At 45.7% G+C, this 26,365-nt stretch overlaps 1 protein-coding gene across 1 annotated transcript in view; it reads right to left on the reverse strand.

Moving 5' to 3' along the window:
- LOC142557994 (uncharacterized) overlaps positions 1-26,365 on the reverse strand; it is a 41,258-nt gene that overhangs the window by 9,150 nt on the left and 5,743 nt on the right. Inside the window, exons 2-3 of the mRNA XM_075670166.1 lie at positions 23,591-23,998; positions 10,742-10,967 (exon numbers count right to left, since the gene is read on the reverse strand). Coding sequence (XP_075526281.1) covers positions 10,742-10,967; positions 23,591-23,998 — 634 coding nt within the window. The remainder of the gene's footprint in view (positions 1-10,741; positions 10,968-23,590; positions 23,999-26,365) is intronic.

Below are 26,365 nucleotides of genomic sequence, written 5' to 3' on the forward strand. Positions count from 1 at the left end.
GAGTGTCATGCTTCAGCGCCCGACAATCACGGAGCATGCAAGAAAAACAAAAGCACTGTCATTCCGTATGCACGAGTCGTGAGAGTCGCTTTGCCCAGAGAGCTTAATGACTGTGGCGCTTGGATGGCACATGTCCTTGCCGCAAGTTACGTGGTCAACTGGTGCGCGGAAAGGACCCCTTGAAAAGATCCAACTACCCGTGTGTCGTGTATAAAGCCCTGTGAAAAGAATGTGACGCAGCGTACGTGGGCGAGGCTGGAAACTTCAAAAGGCGCCTAAAGCAGCATAAATACGACGTCGCGAAAGGGAGCTCTGTTTCCGAGTCATTTTCTGAACACCATGAGAAAACAGGGCATTCGATGAACGGGCAGTCGTCGTCCATTATCACCTCGGAGAGCTATTACCTTCGGGATTACTACTAGAATCACTCCACATTCAGACTCATATTCAGCTCTTTATTCTGTGTTGTCTCTTCGTACTCGTCTTTGTGCCCTTTTACAGTTTCGAGATGCAAGTAAACCAACTAGCCCAGCTGTCCATTCGGTTCCATATTCAAACGAAGCGCCAAGGGATTAACAGGACTAGTGGCAGTGTGCCCGAAATCTACGCACACGCACTTGTCCATCTCGCCTAAACTTAATGAAGAGTCATGGCGCTTGCTCTAATTGCGAAGGGACCCGTACGGGCCGCGAAACGCAAAGCTTTTGCATTGTTATTATGCACTTGGCGAGTATTTGTTTTAATTTCGTTACCTTGAGCAGAATGTCAACGCAATGAGGCCAACAGAAAACAACCGACATCATTTAAAAAAAAGAATCACTGACGGTTATGATACTTTGTAACGCAAAATATGAGCGCCGATGTGCAGGTGTTTTGAAGTGGCGTTATACTCCGCCAAAGAATTTGAAATCTGTACGGGTGGGTGCTCCTGGCGGCGGCACTGAGCCTCCGCTTTGGCAGCTTGTTCAGCAGTGGCGGCAGATGAAGGCCTTCCATTTGTTCCGCGGCTCATTATTCAGAAACACTGAATACGGGTGTGCCTGGCGCGCGCAGTGCTCAATCTTTAGCGGTTGCAGCGGTGGCGAAGTGTCGCATGCGCACCGGGTCGCCATCGCGGAGCATATATCGTTCGGCTCTCTCCTATCCTCCTAAGCCTTCGGCCATACTCTCCTCCTTCGCTTTTCTCATCATGGTAGCGCTGCACCCTCTTCCTTAGCTTTCCTCGTGGTGCCATCCTGGCTATCGCCTCTCTTTCATCCCCCGCTGCGCTCACTCTTTCATGCTTCCCTGTGCTCGTTCGCTCTCTTACGAGGGACGCCGAGACACTCCATCGCTCAACGCAGGAACGCGCGCCAAAGAGCTGCGGCCTGAAGATTCCGGTAGAAGTCACCGTACGCTGAGTGCTCATGCTAATGCTACTAACACTGAAGGACTGTAGCAATATGCCTTACTGCCACCGCCAAAACGTGCCATATGTGAGGCCTGTATACAGCTGGGCTTCCCTCTCGTGTTTCCCACTGGACACGCGGAGCTATCTCGCAGCTAGGCCATGAAGTACGTGCGAGGCGCGTGCGTAGTTATATATTTTCACAGTGTCTCATTATTGTCTCATTATAAATGAGTGAGTTTGATTCCGCCTCGCACCATAAAATGTCAAAGCGTTTTCATGGTCATTGAAGAGCGGCACATATCCAGTAACCCAATTTGGCGTCGCCCGTTGAAAAGCGCCACATACCAAGTGGCACATAACCAGCGACCCAAGCTGAAGTTAAAGAAAAGGTTAATTGAAAAGCGTTAATACCCAGCTGGACATATCCCGTCACCATACCTAGTGGCACATGCCCAGTGACCGAAGAGTACGAAGTTCATATACGAACAGCTAATAGCCAATGTCATATATTAATTTCATTTAACTTCATTTATTATACCTCAAAGGACACATTTGGCGTATTACATGAGGGATGGGTTTTAATTACAGGGACAATCTGATTCCAGTGCCGCCTTGAATTTATGTGGATCAGAGTGGTGCACGACAACTGCAGGTAAATTGTTCCAGTCTCATGCGGCCGTCAGAAAAAAGGAGTGAAGATGAGTCGTAGTTTGCTCTAGGGGAGGGTACACTGCTGTGGGATGGTTTGTGCAGCTGGACAAGCGATGAAATGTCAAGTTATCGGGAACTTCGAAGGGAGGATTCATTACCCAAGTTGGCAGGACGGTTAATTTTGAACATGGTTCCCTCATCACGGCAGACCAATGCTATACAGATTAGACCATGGACTGCCCTGTGACCTAAGTTGGCGGGACAACGGTTAGAGGCATAGATATATAGCCAGCCCACGCAATATGCGTGAATAAGGATATCGATGGCATTAGAAATTGGTGGTGGTGCGAAAGTGAAGTCGCGCAGCACAAAAAAAAAACGGTGGCTTAGATAGGCGAGTTTCTATGGCAGAAGGTCAGGGCTTCGTTCCCAACGAGGTCCCGAGCTCATTAAGCAGGAAACCCAGTAAAGTACTTAAGGGGCACGAAGCTTCCCGCAGCACTTGAACGTGTATTGGAGAAGGGCCCGAAGTGCAGCTTCCAGCCATATTCCACGCGTCCAGCTCTTTTAGTTCAAGTGCGACTTATTTAACTATGCTCGAAGGAACAAGACCAACAATGGGCTACCGGGGATGAAGTTGGCTACTTGGTGTGCACTGCAAAGGAGATGCCGGTTCCCAAGACTCCTTTATGTTTTGTTGTCCACGAATCTAAGAAAAAAAAGTATGATGGTTCTGACTTCACATGAGAAGAGCGGCTTAGCTGTTTCCCAACAAGGGATATTGTAGGGCAAGGTGCTAGAAGCCGTGCGGACCAAAATTCTCGCGTTCCCGTAGTCGAGAATAGATGCAAGCATGAAATGTATACCGGCAAAGTAGATTGGTTAGAGATGACACTAGGCACATTCTTAAAATGGGTGTAGTACATGTTCACCACGGTACTCCCTACCACAAAACACCGCACCACATCTCACTATGCCATACTGCACACTCGTTCATATGGACGCAATAGTTTCTTGTCACAGGCAGAACCTCATTGCAAGATTCGTCTCGGTCAAACAGCCATTCGCGCTGCGCCGGACGCTAGCGGCTTGGAGGCTGCCATACGCTACCGGCACTGCCGGCGTGCCAGAAGCGTTGCGGAACTCAAGGATCGCTGGTGTTCAAAAGATCACAGGCAACTGTGTCTCAGCCTCACAAGATGACTATCAAGTGTATAGTGCCCAATGTCGGCCTTTGGAACGTCCCTACTGAAATGACAAATAAAACTCCAGCCTGCAAGAAGTTACAGCTTCAGTGATACTGTGAACAAACAGGAAGAATTTGGAAGCATTATTTTTTTGTAATTTATTTGGAAAGTAATTAGCGTATGTAACGCGGTCTTGACTGGTTGTCCGGATGATCTCGATTTGGTCTCGCAACTTGCCCGGATGTTCTCGTTCGAGTACCAGGATAACGGCTCTGGCTTTTGGCTCAAGGTGACTTGAAGGTCACCAACAACGGGAGCTAAATGCATTTCGTGCTTAAAACCATGGACGCAGGAAAACATAGGAGGAAACAGTAGGCCACGCAGCCAGCCTCGGTAAGCGAACGCTCCCTGAAGCTAGAGTGGTGGCCCAACATGTGACCTCTTGTGTCGAGATCACGGAACAAGGATTGAGATCTGCTGAAACGTTTTGTTCCCAGTAGCTATGCCAGTAGTCTTTGTTCGGTGCGCGTTTGTTCGCCTGCCCTGCCGTCGTTCTGCCTCACAAGTGGCAACACTAAAACCAACCGCGTACTTTGACGTACGATCACGTGTTAGGCCGACATGTTTGGCTTTAATTGCATTGCGGTATGCTCTCTCCTACCGTTTTCTTTCCTACATGCCTAAAACTCTGCATGAAAGTCAAACGATGCAACTACCCTTCAACGGCGCTTGAAAAACACTTGGTTCGGAAAAGGTTCGTTGTCGCTTGCCTGAGACGCCTCTCAGACCAGCTGTGCCGCTCCCCCGAAGGTCACTCTCAAAGCAGCTTGGACTCGAGCTCGTGAGTCCGAGGAAGCTCATAGGTAACACTCACTCGCGCAGGCTACTTCGCAAGCCGCGATCCACACTGCTGCCACAAAAGGTCGAAAATTTCCTTCGTGACAGCGTATGGACACCACAACAGCTCACTCAATCGACGTGAAGTCAGAACGCTGCCAGCGCGAAGCTCAAATTTGTCCCTTCGGTGGTCGCACGTTTCATGCACGATCTGAGTGCCCAGCACGGAACTCGGTCTGGAATTCTTGCGGTAGAAAAGGTAATTTCGCTAAACTTTGTCGTTCCAGAATATCTAAGCACACGGAACTCGGTGCCATCAAGCTGCACGCTATGGAGTCAGCTGCCAAAGCCATGTTCATGGATGTCAGTCGACAAATATACAAACAAATTCAAAGTAGATTTAGGAGTTGATGCAGTCCCAAGTCACTGGCTTTGAGTCCTGGCCGAGCTCGACAACGACAACAATGACGCAGTCTTGACGGGACTCCCAGGTCAACCGCTCGGTTCGCGGGGCTCGTATCTAGAACGTCCATATTGGCAAGGGAAAAGAAGCTCTCACCATCTTTTCGTCCTTGAATCTCTTTGCGCACCATTGCTTTGTACCATTGCTACCAGCTGTCCAGGCCCTTTAGGTCGTCAAATTCCTTAATGCCGTGAACACTCCTGAGTCAACTCTTCGTGCCAAACTGCTGTGTGGCCTGGGCACTGCGAGGTGAGTACACAATTATCTTAAAGCAAAATGCTCTAGTATTCTCACTCAATGCTCTTCGACGGATACCTATCCCTCTGAGGGAAGTTGTTCGACAATAACCGGAGAACCTTGAATGCGAAGGCGTCACTTGTCGGATTGATAAGTCAACTGTGTTGTCTACCGGTCTGGTAGTGTACCTAAGCAGAATGGGAAGTATCGTCTGAGCGATGACCTCCCTTTACTGAATGAGGTGGTTCTCAGAGAGCGTGACATTCTGCCTACTGTTGAGCAATTCTGCTCTCCTCGGCGATGCAGCTGGTTTTTCGAAGCTGCATGCGATCGCAGGGTTTCACCAAGTGAAGTTGTCGGCGGACTCTCATGAACTGACAAATTTCATCACACCTTTCGGTCACTGTTGTTACTCACGACTGCACCTCGGTATCACGTGTCCTGGAGTACATTAAAAAACAAATGGCACAGATTCTAGAAGGTCAGGGTGGTGTGGTTCATATGACTGATGATGTTGTTCTGTTTCAAAGTGATAAGCAGGAACATGGTGCAAGGCTTGAGCAAGTGCTGACTCTGCAGGCAGGCAGGCATCACTTTAAAAAAGGAGAGGAGTTCCTTTGTGGTCTCCGAAGTCTCATTCCCAGACGTTATTGTCTCACCACAAGGCATCAAGCCAGATCCAGGCAAGGTTGAAGCAATCCGTGCAAAGGCATCTGCCGCATGTCTTAAAGCTCTCAGACATCTACTCGGAATGGTAAATCATCTTGGCAGGTTTATACCACGTATCTGAAATCAGTCCACCTATGCCCAGCCTACTAAACAAAAATACTAGTTGGACTTGGCAGCACCAACATGAAGCAGCATTCACAAAAGTCAAGGCACCTCTGACGTAGGACCGCTGCTTGTCCTAGTACTAGTCATATGCTACCACAATCTCGGCTGCTAACAGCTCTTTTCGACTTCGAATAGTCCTGTTGCAATCACAACCATTTGGTGAGTGCAGGCCTGTAGCCTTTGCCTCAAAATTAATGCTCACCATAGCCTGGATCATCATACCGCGTGGATCATACAACATGGGCCATCCACAGGTTTGACGAGTTCATCAGAGGGATCACCTTCACTGTAAAAACTAATCACCTTCCTCTCGTGTCATTACCTGTTTTGCAAGATGGAAGTTGTGCTTCCTCCGTTGGTGCAAAGATTCAAGCTAAAGGCAATGCCTTATCTGTTCAGCTGATGCTCGTCCCAGGAAAATTGTGGCCTATGGCTGATTTACTGTCTCGCGCCCCTCGTAATGTAAATTCAGTAAACACTGTGGAATGCTTTGTTACAGAATTCGTTACTTCTGCTACAGATGTGCTGCCTGTGAAGATAGGGGATATCAGGAAAGGGCAGAGTTGTGATAGACAGTGCATCGCGCTGATTTCGTTCTGCCAGCGCGCCATGCCAAACAAGTCAACGATGCCTCCTCACGGATCAAAGTATTTGTCAGTGAAGGATGAACTTTCCTTTGTGATTGCCTTCTCCTCAAGGGCATTCGCCTCATTATCGATTCGTCACTGAGGCCAGCAGTCCTAATGCGTCTACACGAAGGACATCAAGACATAAGTCGCAACAAAGGCTCTCGATCGTGAGTCTGTATAGTGGCCGTGTATGGCGGCTGAGATCACTTCTCTCGTCGCCAATTGTGAAAAATGCGCCCATAGGCGAGTGAATCCAGAGGAACAATTCCTCCCTACCAACGTGCCTGGCCGCTCCTGGAACATCTGTGCCTGGACTTGTTTCACCTTAACGGCCAAATCTTCTTTATGGCACCATCTTCATGGCAGTTAAGAAGGTTTAAGAAGAACCTTCTTAAGGTCATGACGCTGAAGAGGACAACGATTCTAGTGGTCATTTATCTGCCGAAGACCCTGTTTGCGCGACACGGGATACCGCAATAGATAAGGTCGGAGAATGGTCCACCGTTCTCTTCACGCGAATTTGCCGCATTTGCTGCCACCTATGACTTCGACCAAATCACCGTAGCCCCTATTGCCCACCGTCTATTGGGGAGGAAAAAAGGATGATGCGCACTGTGAAAGACCTCCTCCGCAAGGCGTAAGATCTTCACATGACTCTTAGCTATAGGAACACACCCGGCGTGAGTGGCTTTAGCACTGCTCAACTACTAATGGGAAGGCGATTATGAACTCGACTCCTAAAGATGGACGAGCAGCTTCGTCCGCCCTGACCAGTAAAGGAGGAGGTAGTAGTTAGAGACGAACCTTACGAAGAAAAAGACTGCTTAGGAGTTCGACCGACGTCATCTGGTAACAGATGTGCCATCACTGGAAGCGGGCGAAGAGGCCTGGACTTGTACATATCAGGTTCGTGCCACAGTTTTGAGCAGCGCTCAGCGTCCAAGGTCATTTGTAGTCGAAACAGAGCATGGAACAATTCCGCACCGAAATCACAGACATCTAGTTTCTTTCGAACTAATGTGAGTGGAGACTCCATTGCTTCAACCTCACCACCCAATACAAATGGCAGCAACACCTGAGCGAACCTCTCAGACGGCAGCACCTGCTCCTTCACGTGATGCTGGTGATAGTGTTGTGTGCACTCGTAGCGGCTATCGTGTGGTTTCACCCGACCATTTTAACTTGTGACTTGAGCGGGCAGATGTAGTGGTCCACACACCAGTGGTGACTGCCGGGCAGGAGCAACGGGGCACGCGCCAAATAAAGCACTTTGGAGTTCGGTTTTGAAAGGGTGTGCTTGTGGTCTCGCATGCTCCGCTGCGTCGTGGCTTTCCTGCACTGCCTGACAGGAACGCCACACGAAACGCTGGATATAATGCGCTATTACAGTGTGAAGGGTGCTGTGAAGGCTGCTTTAGATGCTTTCTTCAGGCATTCAAATCGCCAGAAATCGCCCATAATTTTCTTGTCACAAAAATTCAATTCTTGGATTTGAGGCTTCATTTCACCAAGATACTTATCAGCTGCCTTCTGTACTTATACCTCAAGGACCAAGAAGAACCTGTTACGACAGGAAAGTGCCGATTCTACGTTCATAAGAATAAATATTGTTCTGACTACCCGTTTAAAATCCCTCCAAACATCCTCTCCGAACCAGACATAGGGGCCTAGTTGGATCGACTGCGTGCAGTCAGATATCCCTTGCAGCTAGTCCTGAGTACCTCTGAGGGCCTACTACAAAAGTAGAAGTAATATAAACCCAAAGCAGAAAGAAAGAGCTGAGTCGCTAATGCAGGTATCCCGTACATGCAATAAATCTCCCGCAGCGTGAATGAGGAAGTAATCTGGCACTGGGTGAACATCGTGTTCTGGCACTGGGGGAACATCGTGTTCTCGTCTTGGCAAGTTCTGACAAATTTAGTCACTATTATCCAAACAACAGAAGGCATTGCGCACAGAAGAATGTAAAAATATATACGAAATCGGTCTCAATACAGTTTGCCGTGTTCTTTTACCTTGTGGGAGCTTGTACTACGCTAAACCAGTCGTTGCAATAATGATCGCGCAACAGAACGCCGTCTCACTGTAACAACGATGGGCATTAAGCCTTAACGGAACTAGGGCTGCTCACTTGATTTAGATAAAATTCAGGTTCTGACAAGAACACGGGATAAAGCACAGTGAGAAATTCTTAACACTGTTGCCAAGAGCGACGAAGTCACATGAGCGAGAAAACAACACACAACACTTGAGCGCACCTTAGCGCCCCTGTCCTGTCCCTTTGTCGTTCTGCGCAACGGTGTTAAGTATGTCCAACCAACTAGCCCGCTGCGGAATTTTCCTGAATCGCAGTAAGAAATCATGGAAAGATTAACAGACTGCCGCTGCTCACGGCATTTAGATCAAATTGAGGTCACGACAAGAACACGTGTTAAAGCACAGTTAGAACTTACGGAAACTTTATTTGTCCGACGAAATATTGCCAAGTGCATAAGTACGCCTTCAATTTTCCATTTAGACAAGAAGTTGCCTTTTGCGATGGTATTGCACAAGTTCTTCCAGGCTTTCGATCCTCCTCCTGCGTGTTGTTTTCATGAAGATGTGTGGCTTGTTTTTATTGGTGTCGTTTTTTTATTGTCATCACCCCCACTTTTTTGCTTTGTTCTTTTCATTGTCGCTTGTTATTGCTGGGTTTTCTGCTTTGTTTTGTAATGACGTAAACAATTATTGATGAAGCGTGTATGCGCTGTTCTTCCTCCAGTCTAGGCGTCCGGAATGCACCGTCAGAGACAGCCTGCACATGTAGGCTAATGGGTGACTGCGGCAAGAAGGGCGCTGACGCTTATGTGTGGACGAAGAAAACTTGTATTTGCAAATAAATTACAAAAAATGCGTGGTTACAAGGTTCTATCGGATACAAAAAGTTACAGCGTTAGTTTGCATGACATAATCTAACCCCACCTCGGCAGAGCGGTCCACAGTGAGGTCCACGACAACGGTCGGAAAACTGGAGCCACCTTCTTTATACCCAATACCCCGCACCAATTACTTACTAATCAATTATCGTTGGTTGGATTTGTGACTGGAAAATCAGCTCACCAATTAATATGTTTCTTAGAATTTCCTTGCGTAATGGTTTAGTCAACCAACCAAACATTTCAGAAACATTTTAAAGCGTTCACAGTGCAGAATCCGCACCAATTTTACACATTATACAACAGGAAAGTAGCAGGGGCTACCAAACACATTTTCTTCAGAAGTTCGAAGAAACGACATATAAACGTAGCGTATGCAATAAAATACCCACGGGCCAAGCACATGTGGAGAATGTGGAGGCGGGGAACCGTCAAAATTATGTTTCCAGTCCTGTAACTCTTTCGCGAAGCGACGAAGAAGACGAATGCCGTGTGGCGCCATACAAGAACACTGGTTTTAGAGTAAACCTGCCAGGGAGGTGCACGGGGCAACCGTTTCCCAGCAAAACGTCGACCATGACTCTTAAGCACAATAAGAAAAAGAAAAAGAAAACACTCCCAGAGGCGCCGGAGATCCGACTGAAAACCGGTGTTTCTCATGCGGCTCTATGAAACCGCGGCTCCATGAAATGCCAACACATATAAGTAATAGTGGCAGCGCTACGCCGGCATCGCGGAATTCACACCACCCGTGCAGAGACCCCAAGGACGCACATTCGTATCTTACACGCCAGATCAGCGGTACAGAAGTCACACGCGGAAGAGGTTCTTTTGCTACGCGTCCGGAGAGGCCACCTGTTAACTAATCGGCACAACATAATGCTCTCAATCTCTTCACACCCGCCCTATTGCTGCGCGCGTGGACAATAACTGCAGCGGTTCCTGGAAGATGGCAACGCCGAAGGAGGCTTAAAGCCCCTCGCCACTGTTATGTGCGATCGCTCATGTGGCGCCGGTGGTTCCCTCCGCTCCCTGCGCTCTGTGGTATTTAGGGGAGCGCCAAGTGCGTGTCTATTCGGCTTTCGTTGAGGGTCTCGGTCCGTGGGCGCCGTCGATGACGATTACTCAAGTGGCATCGGTGGCCAACGAGCTCGTCGAGACGAATGTACCCCGCCCAGATGGGCCATGCCACGCTTTTCAGTTTGTTTTACTAATGTCTGGCGCGGTGGGCTTACAATGGTCGTGTCATTAGCTTTCCCTTGTCCCACACTCGCATGTTCATTTGCTTATGAAATAAAAACGTGTAGTACATCTTGTGTGGTTGTGGTTGTAAAAGAACTGTGAAAGTTCTTGCGCTTCCGGGGGGGGGGGGGAAGTAATATGATTATTTTGTCTGTATATTGGATTTCTGGCGCTTCATGCAGTAAACTGTTGAAAGTCCGGACTGTGTCCCGTCTCTCTTTCTGCCCTTATATTGTGTGCAGTGCATCACTTGCTTGGTAGCCGTAAATTAGCCTCGCGTACAATGTTTCTGGGACCCTTTCTGGTACTGACAGAAAGAGCGTACACCGCAGAGTCGCAAAGTTGCGTTTGCTTACCCGGCGTACGGCTGCAGGAGGGCATTGTCAAAGAATATGTCGTAGACACGGTCGCGCCGCAGGCAGCTCTCCAGGCACGGTTGCCCGATGCCGAACAGGTTGGAGTCGTGGTTGCATAGCTGGCCGCTGTTGCTGGAACGCGCGCGCTCTCTTTTGTTTCGTAGTTGAACAACATCGCCCGGGGAGTGCAGTACGTGTAGTAGTGGCGAATGCACTCGGTCCACATCTGCGTAAAATTCGGTAATGTACGCCTTATTGTTTTGCACTGAAATATGGCTGTTATTGGATCGTATCTAAGGATGCGCAGCAAAGAATGCATTTTTATCTTTTAGTATATTTTTGCGAAATATTCAATCTGTAACAATATTTACTGAGAGACATGAAGTCGGTCGAAAGCGAGGACGCGGAAGCTGGAATTTACGTAAGTACGAGCTGAATTGCCACGGTCAGTTAAATTACAGGAGCGTCTGCTTCACTAACGAAGTAACGATCGCGTGTTTTATTTTAGCGGTAACAGAATTTTTAAATTCCTCCAGTGGCATATAGCACAAATGTACTTGTTAAGCGGGATTACTCAAAGGCAAGCATTACTTACACTAATAATCAAGATGCATCATTGACCAACTAAATTTTATGAATGAAAATTAAAACTAATTACTTTCCTGATACATTGCAATATACGAAAGGAATACAGTTAATTCAAAAGGCTCATTCATTTGTAAGTAATTTTGAATCCGGCACCAGCTTTCATATACGCGCTGTGCAAATAGCGTCAAAAACGCTCTGCGCATCCATTGAGTTTTCAGCAAAACTCGTTGTTATGTATTCAAGCCCGAAAATTCTAACATCAATGCACTTCGTCACCAAATTTGGGAACACAATTGCCGGAAGTGGTTTCATCCTCAGAGCTCGTTCAAGGTGGATATCCCTTTCGAAATGACGGGCTACAATTGGTAAATTGGAATATCTGTCATAAAGTACGTAGCTTGAATGTTTGTTAGCGAAAATTTGTAAATTTTGTTATCTTCGTTTTGATTTTCTGTGAATATAATGTCAGCCTCTGCGAGTAACCTATTTCAAGGCTGATTCATCTGAGGGAAAGGGCTGACTGTTAATAATTCTGTTCACGATAAAAAAATACCCGGCATATTTCGTAAAGGATAATATTAGCAGGCTGATGAACATATTTCGTGCACACTCACGGTTTTTTTGCTCACCGCAATTCACTTTATATAGAAAATGAGACCAGTGGTTTAAGAGTGTCTGCGTTTCAGGTTAACAGACACGACAAATAAATTGCCCTTCGTGCAGGGTCACTGGGCAGGGACTTTTAAGCCATCTGACCTACAGGAACTGCACCTCCGCCTACAGTCACTGTGAGGACTTTGAAAGCCATCCTGCGATTGAATACATCATTACATCACCCTTCTGCATAAAAAGACAATATTGCTCTCCATTTACAAGTTTTAACACATACCCAGCATTTCAGAAAGCTTTGGGGTCGCAGATTGTCGCGAATTTAAAGGTCCACCCCCAAGTCTACTTAGAAGCATAGTCCATTTCAAACGAGTGGAATGTGTGGTTCATACTACCAAAGTGCACCGAATGCGCATTAGTTTTTCACCTTTCTGCTATTGAGGCTTGAAAATTTCCGTCCAGTATATTCTTTAAACTTTTCGTAGAAACCAGCTGGGTAGAATATGTAGAATACAAAAAAGCAATGGACTCGGCAGACACATTGCTTAGAGACATTCTATCAATTCAGTGTTGAGTAAATCATGACGAATGCTAATTTATATTTGAATTCATTTCAATGCGGGCCAGCGACAACTAGTCACGTAGTCTTCTTAAGCTCATTAGGTTTCGTTACAACTATTGCAGTCTGGCAGTTTTGCTCGCTTTCCTAGTTAGCTTGCGTATTTTAGCCAAGCAGCTTTTATTACACCTGTTACAGTGTAGGAATTTGCCTACATATCCTTGATCATTGCTCTCTTCGGTAAAACATCAATCGATGATGTTCTAGAGTCACCTAAGCCTGTAATGACCCTGGTTATATCGATTTCTTCTCTTCTTTTTCAATAACTACTCCAAACACCTTAACTCGATAGGTCCGTTCTGAATATCAATGCATCCGCAAAGTGGGCCTTCCCAACGGAGTTCTGGTTGGGTGATTATCTAGCGACTTTCAACATGGTGATGATAGCGGTTATGACTTATTGGCACCCCCTTTGAAAGAGGGTGCTGAGAAACGGTCAACCAGCTTGCTTGAATTAATCTCGTATGTTATACGTGCCTTTTATTCTTGCATTTTACCCGCGTGGTTTATTAGTGGCTATGGTGTTGGTCTCCTGACGCCGCAGGACCGAATCCTGGCCATGGCCGCCGCATTTCGATGGAGGCCAAATGGGAAAACACTCGTGTACTTAGATCTAGGCGCACGTTATTGAACCACAGGTGGTCCATATTTCTGGAGTCCCCCATTACACCGTGCCGCACAATTATATCGTGGTTATCACACGTAAGCCCCATAATTTTAATATTGTGCTTGCACTTTTTCTACAACTCCTTAATTTTTGTTCCTCTTATTTTTTTGTTCTTCCTTAAAACTGTTATATCGACCTACTATCGCTTCCTATGCCTGACACAGATCTTGTCTTGTCAGAATATCGCCTGATTTTTCTCCGCCAATATTTCAAGCGTCTCCTGCTCATTTCGACTGCTGTCTGGTTGATCATTCCATTCACTTTAGATCAAAGCGCTTTCGGAACGTGTACGTTACCTACGGGTTCCAAGGCGTGCATAACTTCGCATTTCATTAGGATGTGCTGGATGGTTTCCAGATTTTAGCTGCAGCAGACGCGTGCATCATCTTGTTGCGAATATTTGCTGATGTACGTTTTGTCCTCTCCGATTTACCCATGTATAAGCGTTGGAAGAGCTGACACAAATGTCTTAAGCTCTCTGCAAAGCTTCACGACACTTTAGTCTATGCCACATTAGGTATATCTGGGCAATTGATAAGTTCTTCCAAAGCACCTATATAACCGGCGAAACGTTTTGGTCGTCGTAGGCAACGAGTACAAAACAGTTAAGAGGCAGTGGAATTGACATGGAAGAGTTGATAGAGAGCACAAAAAGGAATTGTGTTAAAAATATAATCCGCTGAGAACAGCCCAAGCAGGGTGGCAGTACCTAAATAATAGATAATTTTGTCCCTCTTTTTCTTCACTATAGCTTTAAGGGCCTCGTATCACAGAAAATCCGGCGTTGCTGTCGGTGTCGGTGAAGTCGTCCAAAAGCGAAAGTTTCGGTATATATCTAGGTATATGTGTATGCCGCGCCTTGCTTTATGAAATGCGGTATGCGCTGGTTATCTTGCCACGTCATTCCATCGCTAAAGTAGCTCATACCTTGTCTTACATTCCTGACACAGTTATTTCTCGGCATTTTGAGAATGACAGCCCACACACAAAAAAATACCCTGATACAAAACACACACAGCGCACGCCTTTTGTCTTAAATTGCCCGTTCGTCTACATTTTGCAGGTGAGAAAACGGTTTGGGAAATGCCTCCGTTCAAGTGACCGTTTCTTGCTGGTGTTGCCGTGCCCATGGCAGTATATGGCTGTGTGTGTTAATCATGCATGACATACTTTAAGAAGCTATTGTTGATGGGCGGAGATATTGAAAGCAACCCCGGCCCTGACCTCGAGCAAATCGCCAAACAACTTACCGAAATTGCTTCCGACATTAAAGATATCAAAGAAAAGCGACTAGGGGATATAGAGAGCAAGCTTGACCTCATTACGAAACTCGAAGCTGAAGTGACCGCGTGTCATACAGAAATGGCTTCTATGAATAAGGTAATTAAGAGTCTTGAAGAAAAAATGGACGACATCGAAAACCGTACCAGAAGGTCAAACTTAATTGTTTATGGCCTACCAGAAATGGAAGAAGAAACAAGCGAAGCGCTAGAAGAGGCCGTAAATGAGGAAATAATCACAAAAATCCTTGAACTCGAACCTGTGGCCATTGAGCGCATACATCGTTTAGGAAGACGAGGACCGAACAAGACGAGGCCTGTGATATTTAAATTACTAGACGCAAGAGATAAAAGTGTCATACTAAAGAACTGCTTTAAACTAAAGAAATCAGACCTCTCAATAGGGGAAGATTTTTCGCGAAAAGTTGGAGAGACCCGAAAGAAATTCTGGAACAGTGCACAGGCAAACCGCGAAAATAAAGACAAGGTGTCGTTAGCGTACAACAAACTATTCATTAACAACCGCATTTTCATCTGGGATGACGAAAAGAATGACAGGGTAGAAATAAAGAAGCACGACAAAATGGAGCAAAAAAACAACGCGAACGTGGAAAAAAGAAAAAAACGAAGTAAACCGCCCGGCAACACGCCAATACCAGCGCAAGAAAAAATAACGTTGTTAAACGTCAACGCTCGAAGTATCTTAAATAAGGTGCAGCCATTTGAAAACTTATTGCTCAATCGTGAACCAGATATAGTGGCAGTCACCGAAACATGGTTATCATTGTCAGTCTCAAGTCATGAAGTCACTCCCCCAAACTATGTACTGGTTCGCAAAGACAGGCAATCACGGGGTGGAGGCGTGGCGCTAGCAATAAAGAAATCAATCCCACTGGTCATTCTTCCAGAGGTAGCTGATGCCGAGGCAATCTTTTGTAAGATTAACACTAAAGGCACAAGTATAGTTGTTGGTTGCCTATATCGAAGCCCCGTATGTGGACACGAATGCATAATTGCCATACAAGAATATTTGCAGCAACATGCTCGTAATTGTCCTGTTATTCTTATGGGTGATTTTAACCTTGCCGACCTTAACTGGTCTACCATGCAGTACACAACAAAGGCTTCAGAAGCCCTTCTCGATATGATGTTAAATTTCAACTTGCGCCAAATTGTGGAATACCCCACAAGGGTGCAAAACGAGTCTCGGAGTATACTTGACCTGATCTTACTAAGTAGTAACTTTCTCTTAGAACAAGTGAAGTTAGAAGTAATAGAAGGAATATCCGATCACAATATTCCGATGTGTATCTTACCACTAGATTACAAAATATCAGTGCAAACCACAGCCCAAACTATAATCAATTTCGACAAAGCAGATGACGCCCACATACAAACCTATTTATCTCACGAATTCCAAGAGTTTTCGGCATTGGCCTCAGATCCTTTGTCAGATATAAATGTTGTCTGGATGCGTTTAAAGACATAGTGTCCCACTGTGTAACCCATTTTATTCCTGTTAGATCGAAAAAACCCTTGAAAAATGACCCATGGATTACTCGGGAAGTAATACATGCAAAACGCCAACTAAAAAGGTTACGCACAGCTAGCAAGACAACAGGCAATACTCCATCTAAGACCCCTAGGCTAGCGCTTGCAGCAAAAAATTTCAAACAGAAATCGAAAGAAGCGAAACACCATTACTTCAACACCGTACTCCCCAGCTTTATAAAGAACAATCCACATAGATTCTGGAACCACTTTCGCCAAAAAAACACACTCATAACTCAGCTCTCGTCAAGTGAAAAAGCGGATGAAGCCAACAGATATAACCAATTCTTTCGTTCGGTCTTCACAAACGATAATGGCGTCATGCCGGACTTAGTTCCACGGACTGTTTCCACTATCGACCCACTCGTTATCACAGACGCTGGTGTTCTTAACCTTCTTCTTGCCCTAGACACTAAAAAAGCATGTGGTCCGGACAATATACCCAACCAACTTCTTGAAAGGTACGCACAGTGGTGCAGCAGATACCTCGGCCTTATTTTCCGTAAATCCCTATCGACATCAAAACTACCCAAAGATTGGAAAATATCTAAAATTATTCCGATCTACAAGTCGGGAGATAAATCCGTTGAATCAAACTTCAGACCAATATCGTTAACGAGCACGGCATGCAAACTACTCGAACATATAATTCTAAAACATTTAACAATTTTTTTTGAAAACGAAGGCATCCTGTCCCCTAACCAGCATGGTTTTCGCAGGGGTTTATCGACCATAACTCAATCAACAGAAGTCATACACGAACTCGCGCTGGGTATTGACAATCACGGCCAAACGGACCTAATCCTACTTGATTTTTCTAAAGCGTTTGATTGTGTTTGTCACACCAAACTAATAAATAAACTAAAAAGCATTATCGGAGACACAGAAATTGTTGCTTGGGTTCGTGGGTTTTTGTTTAATAGGTGTCAGTTTGTTATTTTCGAACATACAACATCGGATATAGTACCAGTTACGTCAGGAGTACCACAGGGCTCCGTGCTTGGGCCCTTGTTATTTCTCGTGTATATTAATGATATAACCACTAACATAGACTGTAAAATAAAGTTATTCGCGGATGACTGTATCATTTATAGAGAAATTAAAAATGATCAAGATCACTACTCCCTTAACAAATCACTTAGTAGTATTACGAAATGGTGCTCAGACTGGCAGATGATAATCAATGTAAAAAAATCAGCATGTATGACCATAACGAGGAAAAAAGAACCTTCAGACTTCTGCTACACCATAAATGGTACAGTTTTGACTAAAGTACAAAAATATAAATATCTAGGCTTAACAATAACGTCAGACCTAAGGTGGGACGAGCATATTCACCACATTACCTCATCTGCTATGCAAAATTAATTTTTTCTTCGCAGATCACTTCAACTCGCACCCTTGTCAACAAAACTCCTAGCATACAAAACATTTGTTAGGCCGATCCTCGAATACGGAAACACTGTATGGTTCCCTCACACCCAAACTAACATAAAGAAAATAGAAACAGTACAAAGGAAGGCCATTCGATTTATCCATAACAAATTTAGACGTGAATGCTCTCCCTCTAACCTTCTAGCAATTTCTGGGCTCCTTACGCTCGAAGCACGAGCGAAACAGGCACGTTTGAAATTTCTTTATCAACTTCTGCATAATTCTTTCAAAATTGACATTTCAAATTACATTTCTTATTCACAAACACGACCTACCAGGCACAAACACGCAAACACCTTAGTAGAATATAAATGTACTAATAATGCGTTTAAATATTCCTTTTTTCCGGTTGCCATCCGTGAATGGAATATGTTATCGCCTCTCACCACTAACACAGAGTCACTGTCTCAGTTTGAATTAGAAATTGAAAAAATTGTTTAGCAAGTTAAAAATGCTAGTGCTATTATTGATCGTGCAAACCACCATGTACTTGTGTCCTGTGTATGTAGTCGGGTATGCACTGTAGAATACCTCAATTGCCATTTCTTACTTTTTTTTTTAAAGTTCGCATGTACTTTTGTTTGGTGTATACATTTTGTAGTAAAAATTGTTCATGTTTTAAAGTGCAAAACTGACGTTATACATGTATTCATACTTAACATTATCAGTGTTCTTTGTTTATGTGCATATATATAGTGCCCTCCTGCTATGGTCTCAGTAGAGACTGGCAGTATTGTAAATAAATAAATAAAAATCTTCTCTGGCTTAAATGTTAAAAGTGCGAAACAATAACAAACCTCCGGGCTCGGCACACCTCAGAGGCCGCGTTTCGGCCAGAAAGCTCGCCTTTGTGCATAGGGTTTACAGTCAGCGTTTCCAGCTAAACACTACGGTTACATAGGCTCGAAATCGGAGTCAAAGAGTTTCTCAGAACAGTGGTGCCTACCCAGACTATCGCCAAAAGTGACCAATGTCAGCGTGAAACACGTTCGATGAAGTACGGCACCTATTTACACGTTCGCATAGACTCAGCCAATCGACTTGGTCAGAGTGTTTCTAACGCTGTTACCTTCGCCTGGCCACCCCGTGACAACCATTGACAACCCAGTGACACAGGAAGGCGTGACAGCGGTTAGGTACAAACATACAAAAAAAAAATTACCTCGATAGATTCCAGTCGGAAAGTGCTTAAATTGTCGATCGAATGCTAGGGCAATGAAAATGTTGACCGACACTTTAGTGTACGTTAAAGAGGATGAGGACAAAAGCGTACGCGCATACGGGACAATAATGAATTTAACTTGACATTCTCATTCCACTGCGTCGTTACAGAGGTCGTTGGTTCGAGTGCCTTAATTAACTGTACCTTAAATAACTGTGCCTTAAGAAATTCATTCTAACACCAAGGGTGGTAGGAGTCGAATTCACAAACTTTGGTGTTAACGAGGACGAAGTTAATTAATGCGCAGTTAATTTAAAGGGAGTTACTTAAGGCAAACGAAACCATGGTCTTTAGTGGGAGTCGACCCCATGACCTTTGGTTTTAATGAGAGCGAAGTTCATTAACGGAGAGTTAGATTACAGATAGTTAATTGCGGCATTCGAACAAACGACCTTTGGTGGGAGTCCAAACCACGAATTAAGGTGATAATTAAACCGAAGCAAGTTAAGGTCCATGTAATTTAGAGGTAAATAATGCACGCGAACCCACGATTTGGTGGGAGTCGAAACTGCGACATCTGTTATTAATCCGGGCGATGTTAACGAAGGCAAAGGCAACCAAGATATGGTGAATTAGATGACGCGAAGCCAAAACCTTTGGTGGGAATTCAAACCGCGACTTTAGGTGGCGATTAGGCCGAATGTCATTGAGGCACAGGTAGTCAAGATGGCGTTAATAACAAAATTTGAGCCGACGAGCTTTCTTGCCAGTCGTACCCTCGACGATTCGTGTTAATTAGGGCGAAGTAAATTAAGGCAATTAATTGACATAGAGGTAATTAATGTCCACGAACCAATGACCTTCGGTTTGAGTCAAAACTGCGACATTTGGTAATTATCCGGATGATGTTAACAAAGGCAAAGGTAACCAAGACATGGTTACTTAGATCACGTGCACCCAAGACCTTTGGCGAGAATCCAAACCGCGACCTTAAGTGTCGATTAAGCCGACGGTAATTAAGGGACAGGTAATCAAGATGGCGTTCATTAAAGTACGCGTACCCACGAACTTTCGTGGGAGTCGAAGCATCGACCATTATGGTTAATTAGGGTGAAGTAAATTAAAGCGCTGGTAATTGAGATAGCGGTGACTAGGCACCTGAACACACGACCTTTGGTGGGAGTCGAAACTACGACATTTGGGATTAATCCGGGCGATGTTAACGAAGGTAAAGGCAACAAGATATTGACACGTGTACTTATATTTATCGGGCGACCACGTTTCGCCGCCTAACAAATCTTATCGCACAGCGCGAAACGCGCCTGCATTTACTGTGTTCATTAACGTCACTACCACGTGACAATATAGTTTATTATATAACGCGAACCTTTGGTGGGAATCGGAACCGCGACCTTAGTATCGGTTAAACAGATGGTCATTACGGCAAACGTATTTAAGATGGCATTAATTAGAGCACGCGAACTCACGAGCTTTTATGGGAGTCGGACCCTCGACCATTGGTGTTAATTAGGGCGAAGTAAATTAAGGCGCACGTAATTGAGACAGAGGTGATTAAGGTACGCGAACCCACGACCTTCGGTGGGAGTCGAGACTACGACATTTGGTTTTAATGAAGGAATAGTTAACACACAGTAACTGAAGTTAGAGTTAAGGCTCCTCGATAGATGAGGTTACGTCCGATAAAACAGTAAGAAGAATTAACGTCGCGTTCAAACGAGAACTTGAAGTAAAGCAATGAATGTCTCTAGAGCAGGTAGGCTTTCGCCTTCATCCTCTGTAAGGTAGGCTAATGTGACTGTCGACACGCCTGATTACCAAGTTGGCATCGAGGACGTTAATTGAAGAACGGCGCGCACCTTTTCACAATATACTCATTGGCGAAGTTTGGCATCACAGATGTTCATTGCATAAGATAACGGATAGAATCCCAAAATGTGTAAAGATATAACCGCGCTTAAATCTAAGCTCACTCACGCGAACCGTGGGTGCGTGCATAAAGCATCAGCCGTTGGCTCGGTATGTAGCACTTGCTAAGAAAAAAATAGCACTCACCATTGGTGGCTTGTGTAGCCAATGTTGGCCGAAGTAAAGGTCAGGGCGCGAGTTTCGCACAGGTTCGCAAAAGACAGGGTCAGTGGGTGAGCTTTACTCATCGGTCGCGTGGTTTAATTCGTTCGTACAGTGGGTTTGGGTCGAAACGATGCCACTTGTTTTCTTCTCTTTTCACAGCGTTTGTGTGAGCTAAATGCCAAAACAGTTGGCACACACAGCGTTGCTCGTTGTTGACCAAGTGGAGTGGCTTGCTCTTTATAATAAACACAACCTTAAGTTTACGTTGCATCAGATAACAGTGCCCATTATGCATTCTAAGGGCAGTGCCACTTTTAAAGGATGGGCGACATAACATCCTCGACCAGTTTTTCTTGCGACAAATGACAGTCTTAGACCTCTAAAGCCCAGAAAAAATACTGGCGCACCCCAGACCCCCTACACAATTTCATGTAATTGCTTTTTTATAGCCAGCTTCGGTATTGTTGCACGGGACCACCATCTGTGTCGTGACGTCACGACACAGACGGTGGTCGCGTGGCTCCACGATATCCTGCCCTTCTGGCATTCGCTCTGACACGTTCGGTCACCTGTTTTACAGGTCAATAGATTTTGGCAAAGTATAGCAGCATAGGAGGCAACGAATGAGCCGGAGTGAGTCAGAATATCGCGATGACCCGCTCACGATTGACCATCTTCTCCAGCACGAACTCACAGTTCAGTCAATTTCTGGAAAGTAAACCGAAAGTGGTTGTGGAAATGACTTTTTTAATTATTCAAGGCGGTCTGAGCCCTGCCATTATTTTTTAATGATTCACATAAAACGGAATATTATGAAGAATAAAAAATATATGTCAGTGTTCTTTATCGCCTACATTGCATAATGTCTGGAAATTACGTGTAATATCTACATAAATGTGAGTAACAATGATTTGTAAGGCACAGGTTAGAATTTTTCTGAGCAGACGATAATTCGGTACCCACGTGCAGTTAGGACGAACGCCTGTTCCCTGAAGCAAGATCTAATACGCTCTTGTCCAGCCAATGCCAGAAGCATACATCCTGCAAGCAAATCTCAACATTCCTACTGCGTTTTAGAAGGTGTCATATTCTTTCTTTTTTTTTTCTTTTGAGCGCTAGCATTTTACGGTTGGTGTAGAGACATGCCCACTGCTGTTACCTCTCTGCTGTTGGCCTTTTACCGCAAATACGTTTTATCCCCTGTTCTGCTCGCTTCACGCAAAGTACGTCAACGCATATGATTGATCAACACAGGACTGTACACATATAACAAGTCGACGTACATGTATGACCCTCTGTACTGTGACATCAAAGTGCCACTCACCGGCACTGTTTTCTGTGGCATTACGCCACGGAACAAGAAACTTTATATAAATCAATCGTCACTTATAGCGCATACATAGGCGACTGACAAAAGGACGACGAAGACAAGCGCTGTTGTCATCCTTTTTGTCCCTCGTCTATGTGTGCGATGTAAGTGACGATTGATACCATGGGATACCAACTAGCCCGTACCCAAAACTTTGCTTTATATAAATATCTTCAGTGTTCAATGCCACATTCTGGCAAATGTATTTGGCATTGGTTTTGTTGTTGCTATATAATGCCGCAGCTTCGTTTGTAACATTGTTCGGACCCGCCATGGTTGCTTAGTGGCTATGGTGTTAGGCTGCTAAGCACGTGATCGGGGGATCTCATCCCGGCCACGGCGGCCGCATTTCGATGGGGGCGTAATGCGAGCTCACCCATGTACTTAGATTTAGGTGTACGTTAGAATACTCTAGGTGGTTTAAATTTCCGGGGTTCCCCACTACGGCGTACCTCAGTCAGAAAGGGGTTTTGGCATATAAAATCCTATAATTTAATTCAACATTGTTCGGTGCGAAAATCGGAAAGTAATATTTTTTTCTTTTCACTGCTGTGACCCTGCTCTAATATGAACTAGCAAAACCCAGGCGATTACGTTTGAGTGTTATACAGGGCGCACTTTAGGATTCCGCGAGTTGGCATTCAAGTCAGCGTTTGTTTCATTTTTTTTTTATTTTTGTAGCGACCAAAGAGCAAACTTGTTCCAAATTAAGGCATCTGTTACGGTAGAAGGTTTTTTTTTATAGCATTGGCATACGTTAGCTACTCTGGAGCGCGTTTCCATACGTGTCTTTGGCGCCTTATTTTTTCCGGTAAAAGATTAGCATAATTCGTAGATTTCTCGCAACGCAAAGTAAAGGCGATGTAAACAAGAAGACTTTTACCTACCAGGGAAACATTTTAGTAGTGTTTTGGTCGTCCTAAATGTACATTCTTTATCAATGGTACACAGGCTCTTTCGCGCCTTCATCATACATGCGGTTTGACAGTGTAGTGCGGTTAGCGCTGCGTTCCTGACACTCCTGGCGTCTGAATGAAGAGGATGAGGGTTTTATGCGTTCCCCAGTGCGTTTGAGCTGATGACGTACAATTGAAACTCCATGAAAGAGCTCGTACGCCGACAGAGCGCAGCGAAGCAGAACAAGTGCTGCATCGAGGAAAAAACTACCGGAAACCGAACATTATCGGCCAGTACGCTTAGCGTCAGTGGTCCGGTGTCGGGCCAAATTTCAGAGGAAAAAAAGAGAAGTAAATGGCTTCATGGACAGTTGGCTTGCAAATACAGGCTTTATGACATAACGTCGACTCATATTCTATTTCCCTTCTCGATGACCGACAGCTGCATCACCGATAGGCCAAACAGATTGCTTACGGATCGCCGTGTCCCCGGTGAGTCAAATGACATAACGTCGACTCATATTCGATTTCCCTTCTCGATAACCGACAGCTGCATCACCGATAGGCCAAACAGATTGCTTACGGATCGCCGTGTCCCCGGTGAGTCAAACAAGGCCCAACTGTGCGCCACATTGCTCCAGGCGATGGATCCTGCCGCAATATTCAGGCGTCCATCGCGAGCATCGTCACCCGATGGTGCCGTAGCCACTGTGCGCGGCTGCTGGTCGCAGAAGCACGGGTCTTCGATCAACACTCCTCCGTCCGAGACATGCGGAGGGGCGTTGTAGAGTGGCTCCGGTTGACGCCATCCAGACGATAGCTCCTGGTCCGGTAGGAGGTCGTGAGGAGCCAGGCGACCGCCTGCAGCGCCGACCATTGCTGGCACCGCCGCAGTTACGAGACCCGCGAACAGGACGCCGATGAGAGAAGGGTGCAATATGCTGGTCTTGCTGCGTGGGCGGCTCCGAGTAGGTTCAGCACCGGCTTCCAGCTGGGAGTATGTAGGGTTGTCAACATTCGTGTGAAGGATGAACAGGGACTTTCAATTACGATGGTATAATTAATGAAAAATGGTATTCGCGTAGAAATACTACATTTGTTGCCCAGAATTCACTACAAAAGCGTACGAAGGAAAGCTCCCAGCCATGTTATTATTGCGATAGCAATTATATGGACTCCCCAGGGGAATCGCAGCCACGGCGTGGTCATGAGGTTTCGTATAAAGTCCAAGGGTGATAATATCGTCCACGCGCCGCATGCTTTATATGCGTGTGAAAGCGTGCGAGGGTAAGCAGGCGATCGCGACACAATCTCGCGCACAAAACGGAGGAAAGTGAGGGGAAAGCGTGTCGCCTTCCGTCGCGCGCATGGCTTCAAGGGGAGGGTGGGAAGGGGTGACGCGTTCTACTCCGCACACGCCCAGCTGGACCGCTTTATATTGAAAGCTATCTGGGGCGGCTCCAGAGTCCACGGTGCCGCTCTGTTTTTCCAACATAGTTCGTACTTATGCGTGCGGCCGCACGAAGGACAATTCGCTCACAGTTGCTGCCACGTTTCCTCAGTGCAGCGTGTTGACAGCGAGTTTCCGCGGTCATCGATTAAGATGTGTTGATGTTTCTGTGTACACGCGTGACAGCATGGCTGGTAATTTAGTTCGTATGCCTATGCTTGTAAGGCCGATTGGTACTTCATATAGCTGTCCAATAATATGCAATCGGAATCGATGCTTCACCTTTCGGGCGAAACTGACAGTCATTTGTGAGTAACCGTAAGGCCAAAGTTACACTGTTATATTGCTGCTTACAAAAACTCACATGCCGCAATAAAGTTTATGTCGCTACACACCACACTTAAGTGATGCCGCTTCCGATGAGAAATGACAACATTGCGGAAGATTATAGGAATACGCAAACCTCGAATTGATCATTTAGTGCCTGTATACTACATAATAATTCTTATCTAGACATAGCAGCTCAGGTTGGCTCCAAGTACGTTATCGTCGTGAAGTGTGTCATGCTCAATTATATTTTCTTTACATGTATGTCACTTTATTTCACTGCGAGAATTATATGGGCGCTCCAGGCGCATTTCGGTCATCGGCGTCGCCGTGATAATCCTTATAAAATCATAGCGGGATAACACCGTCGCCGCGCTCCGTATGCTGTATATGTGAGTGAGAGCGTGCGAGGTTGAGCCGACGATGGCGGCTCAATCTCGCGTGCGCAAGGGAGGGATTGGTGAGGAAGGGCGCCGCCTTCCTTCGTCCGCAAAGAACCGGAGGGAGGGGATGGAAGGGGAGCTTAAAAAGGCTGGTACTTGGGCTAGTTGGTAGGGTTTATTCATAATGGCAAATATGAATAAACTGTACCATCAAAAATTCATAATAGCGCAATTCAAGAAGACAAGGACGTGACAGAGACACAGGACAGCGCTACTTCGGCGGTTGCTGCGTATTGCGCAGCCACGTGGGCCCTATCTTGAAAGCTATCTGCAGTGGCAAGATGTTGCGCCGGGGGCTGACAGCTTCGTGTGCCCCCGTTTACACCCCGTAGTTTGCGCTGAAGCCGTCGCAGAACGAAGGTCAATTTTCTTGTTGCTGGAGCCCCGCTTCCTCACTCCAGCGTTTCGACCGCGAGTTTCTGCTGTCGAGTGAGAAGTTTCCCGTTTGCTTGTGCGCACGTGACACCATGCTTGTTAATTTTGTTAGTAAGCGAAATTTCCTACCGAATCGACGTTTCGCCTTTCGGGCGAAACTGCGACGTTTTATTTTGTTTCAATTAATTGCCCCGAGGGGCTACCACGTAAGGGGTGGTCTTGTGCGAAGAAATAAAGGGTGGAATTGCCAAAAAGATTCAACGTGAAAACATCGTTGTTACGCTGTGCATGACGCTTTCCGGGCAGGTAATAGTAGCGGTGTTGTGGGAAAGGTCATTCGAGTCTTTCTGTACTCTTCAAAAAAATGAAGCAGAAGAATCACAAAGAGTACGTATCAGGTATTTTCATAGTGGCGCCCCGTTTTAATCATGCACATAATCTTTCTATAACTGGTACAGCGCAACATACAAAGGAAGAAACAAGCCGAGCCGGTCAGATAAAGCTGGCCAGGTTGGAAGTCAGCGCTCTGTTCCTCTATCTGGCCGGCTCGGCTTGTTTCTTCCTGTGTGTGTTGCGCTGTACCAGTTCTAGAGTGCAATACCAACTCGCCGAAGCCTCAACCCTAGTGAACCACATAGTCTTTGCTGTAGCAAGTGGTCTAATACTGTCCTATATCATTCCTCAGGACAGCGCTGGCCTTGCGTCCTTTTCTTTGTGTTGCTGTTATTTCTCACGCCGAAATATAGACCTTTTTCATCCGCGG

This window comes from Dermacentor variabilis, chromosome 9 (genome assembly GCF_050947875.1).
Source record: "Dermacentor variabilis isolate Ectoservices chromosome 9, ASM5094787v1, whole genome shotgun sequence".
Classification (NCBI taxonomy): Eukaryota; Metazoa; Arthropoda; class Arachnida; order Ixodida; family Ixodidae; genus Dermacentor; species Dermacentor variabilis.